General features: G+C 36.0%; 1 protein-coding gene across 1 annotated transcript in view; it reads left to right on the forward strand.

The window, feature by feature from the left end:
- LOC136857165 (sodium-coupled monocarboxylate transporter 1) overlaps positions 1 to 12901 on the forward strand; it is a 116280-nt gene that overhangs the window by 35804 nt on the left and 67575 nt on the right. Inside the window, exons 6-7 of the mRNA XM_067135596.2 lie at positions 1433 to 1500; positions 7888 to 8042. Coding sequence (XP_066991697.2) covers positions 1433 to 1500; positions 7888 to 8042 — 223 coding nt within the window. The remainder of the gene's footprint in view (positions 1 to 1432; positions 1501 to 7887; positions 8043 to 12901) is intronic.

Genomic DNA, 12901 nt, shown 5'->3' on the forward strand with positions numbered 1-12901 from the left:
AAGTATACATCTATTATCTGAATTTTGCCTATCTGAAATGAGGTCAGCCCCTTTATTTCGGTTGCTGTTGTTATTATTATTTAACTTACTCATAAACGTTCTGATACAGTACGTTGTTAAACACGCTTCAGTGCCAACTGTCCGGCTCCATGGCTAAATGGTTAGCGTGCTGGCATTTGGTCACAGGGGTCCCAGGTTCGATTCCCAGCAGGGTTGGGAATTTTAACCATCATTGGTTAATTTCTCTGGCATGGGGGCTGGGTGTCTTCATCACAATTTCATCCTCATCATGATGCGCAGGTCGCCTACGGGAGTCAAATCAAAAGACCTGCACCTGGCAAGCCGAACATGTCTTTGGACACTCCCTGCACTAAAAGCCATATGCCATTTTTTTTTTTTCTTTTTTTTTTTCAGTGCCAACTGAATACTGCAGAATTTGATCTCACAACTTTGAGCATAGCAGACAAGTCCCTAACCAGCTACTGTACATTATGCATGTGTTCCGTATTTCAAAAAAATTCTAATCTATAACCCTACAAACTTGGTGCTATGTCCTATTTTGTTGTACTTCCTCTGCCACCATCACTACCACCATATTGTTATTTGCAACTTAACTATTAGCACCAGTTTTGGATTAGTTAGGTCTTTATTTTGAGTGGTATGAAAACTGATTTTACTGCTAGGCCTATTTATAATCAGGTGGCTATTGAGTGAACACTTGTTAAGCTGTATGTCGACAGTATTGATTGAACAGTGCTATCTCCTTCGAAAAAAAAAAATGTGTGAATACAATTATTTTTTTGGCTGCTTTAAAACAAGAATGAACGGATGGAAAAGGGAAGGTACAAGCATTGAACCCATTTCTTACTAAATCTGCCACTGTGAATTCACGACCATCAACTAAAAACAATTGTTATAATTAATTAATCCATCACTCTACTGTGATAGAATGATTTGTTCCTTCTCTTTGGCCATCACTAAATTGCACGTAGTCAGACATCTGAGTTCTTACCACATCCAGTGTGGTGAAAAGATCATACAAAATCCTTTTTAATTTTTTTATTATTTTATTGCTAGTGGTTTAACGTCTCATTAACACATTGAAAGGTTTTAGCAACGCAAGGATGGGAAAGAGCTAGGATTGGGAAGGAGCCAGTCATGGCCTTAATCAAGGTACAGCCCTAGCATTTGCCTGGAGTGAAAATAGGTAATTATGGGAAATCACATTCAAGGCTGCTGACAGTGGGATTCGAACCCAACCTCTCCTGAATGCAAGCTCATAGCTATGCAACCCTAACTGTATGGCCAACTCGCTTGGTCGTACAAGATTCACTGTTTCAACAAGCTAAAGTACTGACTGCTGATGGTTATAATGATTCTAACAGGGAATAAATGTATTAAAGAAAATATTACATAGTTCATTTTCTTACAGTGTCTGGAGTGAGTATCCATGCTATAACTCCCTTAGTGAGCTGTGTCTGCATCTTCTATACAATGTTGGTAAGTTAGTTCTTATATTTCTATCACTGTCATAAGCAGGTATAGGCTTTATATGTAATAGAAATGACTGAATACGTACATACATATTGCCTAAAAGTGTTCAAAATATGGAGTAAAATATGAACTAACAATTGCATAAAAATTCCACAAAATTCTGTAAAAAATACCTGTATTGTATCAAATTTTCATACTCTTAAAAATAGTACAGTTAAATATTTATTACCAAAACATTAAAGTTGCAAAAGAAGAGTATAACCTTTTTTGATATCGGCATCGGGTTATTGGGATTTTTGTACTGTTACTGCAAACTAATTCACCTTAATTTTCAAACACACTTTCATAATTCAAGATAATAAATGGTTCACTTAAGTATGTAGCTCAAATAAGACCTGAACATCGAAAAAGGGCATGGGTTGTGCCGGTAAAATGAATTGTCTCAGGATAAATTACTTTCAACGCTTCATGAACTTTCACCATATATGGAGCTGTGTCATCCAAGGAGCACATTTTCATTTTTGATACAATTTGGTTATGTTCTTTTTGTTACATAAATTATTCACTCCACTATGTGTTTCAGATACTTTGCTCCATCATGAGGTGATGAAATGGTGGCATACAGTGTTGCTGTAATTGATACACAATTGTTAGTGCTCGGCTCTGCTCGGGTGCTTTTTTTAAATGTTTACTTTTAGGATTTCTATTATGTGTTTGAAGTCAATTTTTGCATATTTCTTTATTGTGACATTAATTGATAGTTTATGAACTTTTTGTACATTTAGAAATATTGTTATGTGTATAATTTTAAGTTTTAATTTAGGATTATTTAGTTTCACATTAAACTGTATCCTTGTGACACCACATATTGTGTGGGAAGTAGTTGATCCTTTGATACAAATAATAAAATAAGTTATAACTGTAGGTATTTACATGTTGCACTATAGTTATAGTGTACATGATTCTGTCACTGGGACTGTCATCAATCAATCTAGGGACTCCGAAAAATATGGTATCAACTTTTCTTTTGGTCATTTTGAACATTTTCTTTTTCACCCCTTCTGAGCCTCCATGCTGTACATGGACTTAAACAGCATCCTGAGTGTCACAGTTCATCTCAGTGACCCTGTAAACTATGGATTTACAATAATATTGGTCATTTTCTATTGCGTTTGCATGTCATCCCCTCCCCTAAGGGTGCTAGGGATGTCTTACCCCCACAGTACTTTTTCCAGATAGTAAGTCATATGTGCACCAAATTTGCTTGAGAGCTATGCTGGAACATACACACATATATCCATAATCCCAGTGATTTTGGACATTTTCTTTTTCATCCCTTCCTACCCCCATGAAACAGGGCCTTTTTAGTTGACTGTTCAGCTCTCCCCAAGCTGGCTTATTTATATAGGCATTGTACATGGCACACAACCATGTTCTTTTCTTTCTAGCCTCCTGCATCTTCTACCCAAGTTTTTCTATCATTCTTGTCACACTACTTCTAGGATTGAGAGTAATATTATTCCTTACACAGTCAGTCCCTCTGATAAATGGTATGAATGTGATGCCTGTATGGTCTATTGGCAAATGCATTGCACTGGGATTCACAAATTGATATATAATACACCTTCTGGCTTGGTGGAGAAAGCAATGGGAAACTATTTCACTCCTCACTTCCTTAGTAAACCTTGTCAACAACGCCTGAGATTTGTACAGGGTGTGGCAGAAATAACACCTGAATGTTAAATATAAATAACAAAGCAATGATAAAAGCTATTTGAAAATTTATTTCACAGTTTGAAAGAACAGTGTTTGCCATTTACTTCACATACTTCACAGCTTATGTTGGAGAGCATCGTGGGTTTGTGATTGAGACTTACTTTAAAAATGCTGACTCTGTAACCATAACACAGTGCTTACTTTGTAGACACTTCAGGCTAGGTCGACATGCAAAAGTTCCTGACAGGAAAACCATTTTGTTATGGGTCGCCAATTTGAGAAGAACAGGTTCAACTTTAAAAATAAAGCTGTCTGGGAGGCCTCATAGAAATCAAATACCAGAGTATATACATGCAGTGAGACAAGCCCTCTCCTCAATGTTCGGTCCATAGGCATGCAGTTGCTTTGGGACTAGAGATCGGGCCAGCTAGGAAGACATCCGGTGAGGGGAAGTGTGCGAGTGAGAAAGCAGAGCCGTGGGAGCGAGAACGCTGACTTCCCCTTCTTGCTCAGTGTTGTGGCGACGTACAGTTGACCCAAAATATTTGTTATAACTGACATGTAACACTCCGCAGATTTTCAGTTAGTGGGATTCCCTTCCGGCTGTAAATCACAGACATACCTAGCCGAAATGAATGCATTTAGAAGTGTTACAGATGACAGATAGATTGAAGGGGTTAGAACATAATTTAACCTCTTATTACAGTAGCTGTCAAAATCGGCTTCATAACCTGAGCCACGTCATGTAAAATAACTCGATAATAATAATAATAATAATAATAATAATAATAATAATAATAATAATAATAATAATAATAATAATAATAATAATAATAATAATAATAATAATAATAAGCTACAAGAAAATTGAAAAACTCTCAGATACTATGCGAAGAAGGAGGATAAATTTTTACGGTCATCTTCTCCTCAGAATGAACTCTATGATTAACCAAACAAATCTTGACTTCTTCCGTAACCCAAAATAAAACCGAACTGGTTTAAAGAAACTGAAAAAGACATGGTAGAATTAAAAATTACAGAAAATTCATTATTCGGTCGAACAGCTAAAGTAATAAGTAAAGAAGAAAACATAACGTTCCAAAACAAATCTACATTAAAAGCCAAATCTATTATCTCAGAAGACGAGAAGAAACGAAGATCAGAAAGAATGAAGAAATAATACTGGGCACTAAGAAAAGAACAACACACAGAGAAAGAATTGATTCAACATACCCCAAAGAGGGTGAAATGAAATAATAATAATAATAATAATAATAATAATAATAATAATAATAATAATAATAATAATAATAATAATAATAATAATAATAATAATAATAATAATGTCCGCCTCTGTGGTAGAGTGGTTAGCATGATTAGCTACCACCCCCGGAGGCCCGGGTTTGATTCCCAGCTCTGCCACGAAATTTGAAAAGTGGTACGAGGGCTGGAACGGGGTCCACTCAGCCTCGGAAGGTCAACTGACTAGAGGTGGGTTTGATTCCCACCTCAGCCATCCTGGAAGTGGTTTTCCATGGCTTCCCACTTCTTCTTCAGGCAAATGCCGGGATGGTACCTAACTTAAGACCACGGCTGCTTCCTTCCCTCTTCCTTGTCTATCCCTTCCAATCTTCCCATCCCCCACCAAGGCCCCTGTTCAGCATAGTAGGTGCGGCCGCCTGGGCGAGGTACTGGTCATTCTCCCAGTTCTATCCCCCGACCCAATGTCTCATGCTCCAGGACACTACCCTTCAGGCGGTAGAGGTGGGATCCCTCGCTGAGTCCGAGGGAAAAACCGACCCTGGAGGGTAAGAAGATTAAGAAATAATAATAATAATAATAATAATAATAATAATAATAATAATAATAATAATAATAATAATAATAATAAATACTTTTGCTTTAAGGCGAGAAAGCATTGTTAGACTATATGATCATTTGTCCCTAGCTCCTTAATGCCAATATTTTGTTGCTTACTTGTAAAATAAGAAATGTGACTTAATAATATGACATACATAATTGGTAATTGTTCTCAGGTACAGAAACAATATATAATTCATAAAAGGAAACACCATAAAGGGTCTACATATGCTGAGTAACAATGTATGTATACGAAGATAACTTAAATGGCACTAGAAATAATAAGTAATAAAATAATGACACTATAATTATTCACAAAATGAGCACATTCTTGTTTTATTTTGTCCACTACATCTCTTCAATTCCACTGAGTCCTCCGTCATCACTTCTTCGTCCTCACCAGATGACGTGTCGTCGGCTCCCAGCTGGATCGCAAAGGACTCCATAATGTCTCCAAAATGTTCCCCATCCCTTATGTTCCAGTCTTCGGCAGATATTGACGCGAATTTCTGTCTAGTAAGTTTCTCTACATCGTCAATAGTGAAGGTGACGTTGTGAGAAACTACCCAGTTCTTCACTTTTGCCCACATTATTTCAGTACTGTTTAATTCAGGGTGATATGGGGGCAGTCGAATAACCGAGTGTCTGTACTGTTCCACGAGTTCATCTAGGACGTAGGTTTTGGGTGCTGGCTTGTGCAATTTGATAAGCTCATAAAGCTCATGTTTGTACATTGTCTCACAGTGTCACTATTCATGTCATCGTGGTAGTCGCCACTCTTGCTGCCAGACTTCCAGATTAGCACACAGTTCTCGATGAAGCCCATTTCACCGCCAGCATGTACAACTATCCTCCGCCAGATACTGGGCATTTTTTTAAATAAAGAAACCTTTTGTATTTTATGTTATGTTTTTTCATTAGGATGCGCTTGTTAGTGTTAGATTTTTTCTGATGATATCCTTATGATCGAAGAATTCGATTGACACAAGTATTGGATCGTTTGAACTTGAAGTCTTTACCTAACTTTGCACGAATTTTTGAAACTGTAGGTAAACATTTTTCATCTAAATTAAAATTCCTAACAATATGACGTATGGCACCTTCGTCAAAGTCGTCCTATCCAGTAATATTCTTTGTGCGCATTTTTTTCTTTTTTTCTTTTTTGGTGTTTCAAACAGACTATCCATAGGTTTTCCTAATTCTTTCATTTTTCGCTCTTAATCCGTACCAAAGAACTTTCTGACACTCCAACAGCTGCTGCTACTCTTTCTTGCACTTTTTACAATCTATCACGAACTTTTCTTCCATTGCCTCCCTTTCAATAAAGTCTATATCGTTCAAGATTGCTGCACGAGTCTGACTCTTTAGCACCTTACGATGCACACTACTTTAAACGCCTTCCATACTGTCACAGATAGGCCTAACGTACACCACCACTAACCACAGTTACTACTCAACAGGAAATTAGAAAGCAGAGCACGGCAGCTGAGTGTAAACTTATGCACTGAACTGTCCTTGTAGCAGGAGCTCTGTTAGGAGGGGATACGCTACGAGAGATAGTCCAAAGTGCGCATGCGCTCCCAGATGTCTTCCTAGCTGGCCCGATCTCTATCTGACTGCACTGTGAGGGGAATTTTACACACAAAATGATGGGCATGCAGGAACTCATTTAATGTGATTGTGCCAACTGCAGAGCATTTTATGAGTCTATTTTGGAAGCTGTTCAAGTTGACACCAGTCTACTGCGAAGTGATGAAGCTCACTTTCATCTATCAGGCTATGTTAACCAAAAATATTTTGGTACTGGGCTGAAAGCAATCCTCGATACCTCCATCAGTGACCTCTCCACAGCGAAGATGTTTATGGCTGGTGTGTTGTCACTGAGTTCGAAATTAAACGCCTATACTTTTTTGAAGAGGGAGACAGAACTGTGATAGTAACTTCAGATCATTACATTCAAGTGCTATAAAACTTCCTGCAGCCAAAACTCAACAAAGTAGGGAATCCCACTGCATGGTTAAAACAGGATGGTGCCACTGCACACACAGTAAGGGCATCAGTGAAACTTAAACTACCAAGGGAAATGTTTCCAGGGTGTCTAATCTCCCTACAAAGTGACATTTCTTGACCAGCCTGTTACCCAATCTCGCAATTTGCCATTTCTTTCTCTGGGGACACCTGAAGGCTCAAGTCTAACAACATAAGCTGCAAACACCAGACAACCTGAAAGTTGCTATCCATGAATAAATCAAGGCAAAATCTCCAGACATGACCAGGAGAATAATGTGGAACTTCAGGGAGAGACTTCAGACTCACATAGAAAAGAATGGTTGGTATTTTGAGGATATCATTTTCAATATCAAGTAATGGTGTATATGTATGTGGAGTAAATGGCAAACACTGCTCTTTTAAACTGTGAAACACTTTTTTGAATACCTTCTAACATTGCTTTGCTTTTTTACATTTAATATTTGGGAGTTATTGCTGTGCACCGTGTATAACAAATGACAGTGCAACAGTTGAAATTCAATCATCAGACCAAATTCATGAATACATATTGTATATACACTCAGCATTGGTGACCTAGACGTTAGGCCCCTTAAAACAAGCAGCATCATATATAAATTCATTCATTATATGTGTATCATTTTAATACTTTACTCTCCTTTATATGTATTTTTACTAAAGCCTTGACTTACTAAAGTGTTCTTTGTCTATTTTTTAATGATTGCCACATTATAAAAATTTTTGTAATTGCCTTTTCATGTTCTTTAGGTTTAATTACACTACAGAGTGCACATTGCTTTAATGTTTCAGGGTGGACTAAAGGCCGTTGTGTGGACTGATTTTGTTCAGCAAATTACACTGATGGGAGCTAGTATCATTGTAATTGTCCTTGGGTTGATTAAAGTAGGTGGATTCACCAACATGTGGAACATCAACTTAGAAGGGGATCGCATTGAATTCTTCAAGTATGGATATCAAATTCTACAATATTAAATAAGAATTTAATAATTGACAAGTAACAACTTCTCTACAGGTTTTACAGCAAAACAAGTTACAAATTGAAGAATATAGGCTCTTCATAAATACATATTGTATATACATTCAGCACTGGTGACCTAGATGTTAGGCCCCTTAAAACAACAAGCAGCATCATATATAAATTAATTCATTAGAAAAGAATACCTGAATGAACATGAATCTTATATTTAAAAAGAGGTGTATAATAAGTAATGGAAAGGAAAAACTAGGGTCATATCACATCTTATAAAAGGGAAGGGAACATGAAAAGGAACATACAATAAAATAAACACAGTGACAATTCAGAGTGCAAAGACAGGAGCAATAGAAAGAGGAGAAATGGAAAAACATGAAAATACAGAAGGACAAGGTCAGTCTCAACATCGGGTGCATAACGTTAGAGCCTGCATGGCCTGCAATGCAGGCAGACCCAGACTTTTAAAGAGGCCCCACAGATTCTTTGTAAATTAGTTAAAATTATAGCCTAATGTCACTCTGCATGGAAATGATCAGAAATGATCACGCAGGTTTGTAGAATCAGCAGAATTTCTTTTAAGAACTTTTATGTTGAGGAATTACCACTTAGTTGCATCTAGCAGCAGTTTATTGTGTTGAGAATAACACAACACAGCTGTACAAAGTGCTTGCCCTTGCCACCTCTCGCAACACTGTGACACATTCCTCAGAAAAGACCTGCATTTAAAAATAATTACAGCAATGAAAACTGATAGAAAAATATCATTTTAGTAAGAAAATTATGCTTTCTTGATGTGTAGTGCATCTGAGATTGTATTACGCACAAATTTTACAGACCACTTCACTTTTGTCACACGTTTATTCGACAGGGTGTATTATGTCAATGAAAAAGGAAAGCAATTAGAGTTAGTATGAACATCTAAGTGGTGCAATGTTTGGCAGCTCAGCTGCTTAGCCATTAAACTATAGAGGCAGTCAAATAAAACCTATTAACATTACCTTTAATAATCTTACAACAACGAATACTCCCTTTGTTCATAAAACTTGCCAATACATTGCATTACTTCTACCTGATGTAATTACACATATAATACATTATTCATAGGTTTAGCATTTTATTTGAGGGGACCCAAGTTTTTATTTTGGCAGGCAGACCTTATCACAAACATTACATGCCTGCTCAACATCTTCATATACTGCTGTCTTCAAACATATATTCTCTCCTCATCAGTCCCAGTTCTTCTATTATACATCCATTCCTTCTCAGCACCTGATAAGCTCATTTTTGCTTCACAGCTTCATCAGTGAGGGGGCAGGCATCAATGCTCATTACGGGGGCATTCTGACAGATCTTCAGTCTTCTATGTTTGCCCTTGTCTCCATTTTGAATTGCTTCCTCTTCACACACTGACTTATTAATGTGTTTATCCTATTATTATGCAATTCTTTTCATGTTCCCTTCTCTCTATATAGGACTGAACAATACAATATTATGTGTAGAGTAATTCTGAGTACTCTTTTGTATTTTAGAGAATATAATGCTCATTGTATATCTACAAATTTATTAATAGATTACTGAATTGATTTTGCCTTATACCTGCTCTAGGACCCAGCATATTTCAGATGAGTGTACCTGAAAATGCTGAAGGCATTTGTAGCTTCTGTTGATTTTTTTACAATTTTCTTTATGTCACACTGATACAAATAGGTCTTACAGCGACGATGTGGCATATTTTACAGTTCTCCTTTCATAAATTTACAATTTGACTTGTAATTAATATTTCTAAATGATTTTACCTAAAATATTCAGAAAACAATTATTTCTGCAAGAAGAGCAAAAATTAATATTTTGAAAAGAATAACTTTCTTTTTTTAATTTGGTTTCATAATTTTTTTAAATTTGGTTCAGTCAATTTATAAAAACATCTGACTTTACAAATGTTTGTCTGTCCAACTCTTTTCCAGCTTCTCTACGGGTTCGGGTATGAGGTGAGATGGATCTGTCGTGGAGGGTTTATATGACCGGTTGCCCTTCCTTACGGCAACCTCATCAGAGGAATTAATGGGATGAAATGAATGACGTGATATATGTTAATAGAAAGGGAGAGGGTGAAACCTGGTGCCAGCACATAGTTTAATCCTGTCAAATAGCACCAAGGAGTCTGCTCAAGGCTATACATCTCCATACGAAAGACGAATCACAATCAACAGCGTAATATGTGCTTATTCCATATGAGCACTGCAGAGAAATTTGGAATTTAATCCAGGCTTTTGGCACACAATCTAGTGATTAGAAATTGTATACCACCACTTTCCCTACCCTGCCGGCCAACATTCTGATGGTGAATTTTATTTTGACCAACAGGACTCAAACCGGCTAGCCATGGTGTCAGACTGTTTAGAGTTCAACGCATTAACAATCATGGCTTAATTTAATATATTTAATTTACTTAGTTTTATTAATGAATTTAAGTTATTCAATTTATTTAATCGCTCATATCCTTTCATGTCTTTATTTAAACTCTCATATCCTTTTATGTCTTTCATTTCAAATCATGCCAGTTATATAAAATAATGATTATGATTTATGTTATGTTTCATTTCTATCTAGAAAGTACCTACTTTTATTTTTTTTAACTTGACCACCTGTAAGACCCAAATTATTATATTAACTTTATCTAGGCAACACTGAAAGTTATGGCTTGTAAACAACCATCAGATTCATACATACCATAATATCATTGTAGCAATGAGGAGGTCATTGGTAGCATCATAAAAACAAGATGGTAAAGCCAGCATAAAAGTGAAAAGAAATGTTGCTACAAATATATATAGGGTACAAGATTATTTACCAAAGTAATGCGAGTGACTTCATCAAATTCACAATGTCTGGGAATCTACTGAGACCTTAGAGAGTGCACAGGTCAGACAAAATGCAAAAAGAATATGAATTCATTGTCAGTGACTGGTGTTCAAACACTCAACCTACAACAAAAGGGATTAAAGGAACAACTAGAAATTAAAGAACGAAAAATCATGAGAAAGATCTTTGACCAAGAATCATAATCGGAACTCATTACCCTAAACCTAACTATGAAATATACAACCACATTTCCAAAATTACAGATGCAATTCAAATGTGACTAATCCAATTTACAGGGCATTTGGAACGAATGAACCCTAACAGACTTTCACATCAAATTTACAAATTTCTACAAAACAAGGCCACTAGACCAAAGTGGTACAAATTATTAGAGAAAGACCTCACTGAATTAGGATCGCCAAATCTACAAGATCGAAAGGAAATACAAAAAACAAGGAAACCCACGCGATCGGCATGGTCGGAGGACCGGAGGCGTGCACAATCGTTGAAGATGAAGAACTAATGGGCAAAAACATAAGGCCGAAAAATTTTGATTCCGCGTGGTCCTAGGTGACCCATTCACAAAGAAGAAGAAGAAGAAGAAGAAGTTGGAGTTCATGTAAAAAGAATTTGTACATAATTACTAATATGTGAAAAAGTGTTTTTACATCATTATGTACAAGAATTTGAGAAATAATAATTTTAACTCATTTTGTACTGAAAATTTAGAAGGAAAGAAAAAATTTAACAGAGTGGATCAATTCAGAAAAACACCATCAACACCAAAGAAACAGTCTCAACTATATACCTAAAATTGATTCTGGCAAGGTATGAAGTGAGGTGCTTTTAATCAAACCTGGAAACAAAGCACTAAATTCATAAGTGATTGTCACCAGGAAAGCTCAAGCACAAAGTGCTGGGTCCATGTGTATCTCTTAACCTAAGGGCTATCGGGTATTCACTAAGGGATACAGAAGTAAAATCACAGAACTAAATAAATACTGACCGTAAAAGACATATGGTACCAATTTATTCATGATAATTGTAAAACTGACAGGTGATAACAAAGAAAGGCAGTAATTAATTGAATGATGATGAAGAATAATTACTAAGTTATGTTATTTATAAATTACAAACAAAATGGGCCATAGGCTAAGTTAAAAAGGAATCTTTCAAGCAACTGTGTTAGTTATAGAAAAATTCCTAATGATCATAACTAAAACGTTATGTTTGTTACTATAAATTTGAATATTATTGTTGATTCTAAATTGCTAGTAGATGAAGTAAAACTTTCAAAAAATGAAGAAGATGTTGTTGTTTGTGTCGTCAGTCTATAGACTGGTTTGATGCAGCTGTCCATGCCACCCTATCCTGCACTAGTCTTTTCATAACAATGAATAAATGGTGGTAATCATCAAAACATATCACAAAATGAAGTTAAATTAAATTATAGGGACATAGTCAAAGAAATATTTCTCTGCTTTGAACATAGCTCTTCTTGTGTAATTGGGAATAAATTAATTCATAACCTAAATTATTCTAAAAATAATCTGTCTTGACTGGTAAAAATAACAGTCAAAAAATGCAACAGAAATAACACGCTGCACTTATGAAGACAGAATTATCCATGCTGGATTGATACAAAATCAATGATAACAGGAAACAATATCAATGTGTGAAAATGTCAGACATCATTCACTGAAATCATGATATTTCTTTCTGTAGTTTTTCTCATCCTAATAATGAGAATAATAACAGCAAATGACTACTGTCAAATATCACAGCAGTCACTAAAAATACAGTAATTTATATATATACGCAATACATTGTTCCATGTTATCCATATTTAAAGTGTGGCACTAGCAATAATTATTATTATTATTATAATCATCTTCACATATAAGAAGCCAACGGCCGTAGCCGTGTTGAAACACCGGATCCCGTGAGATCTCCGAAGTTAAGCAACAT

Source organism: Anabrus simplex, chromosome 1 (assembly GCF_040414725.1).
Source record: "Anabrus simplex isolate iqAnaSimp1 chromosome 1, ASM4041472v1, whole genome shotgun sequence".
Taxonomy (NCBI): Eukaryota; Metazoa; Arthropoda; class Insecta; order Orthoptera; family Tettigoniidae; genus Anabrus; species Anabrus simplex.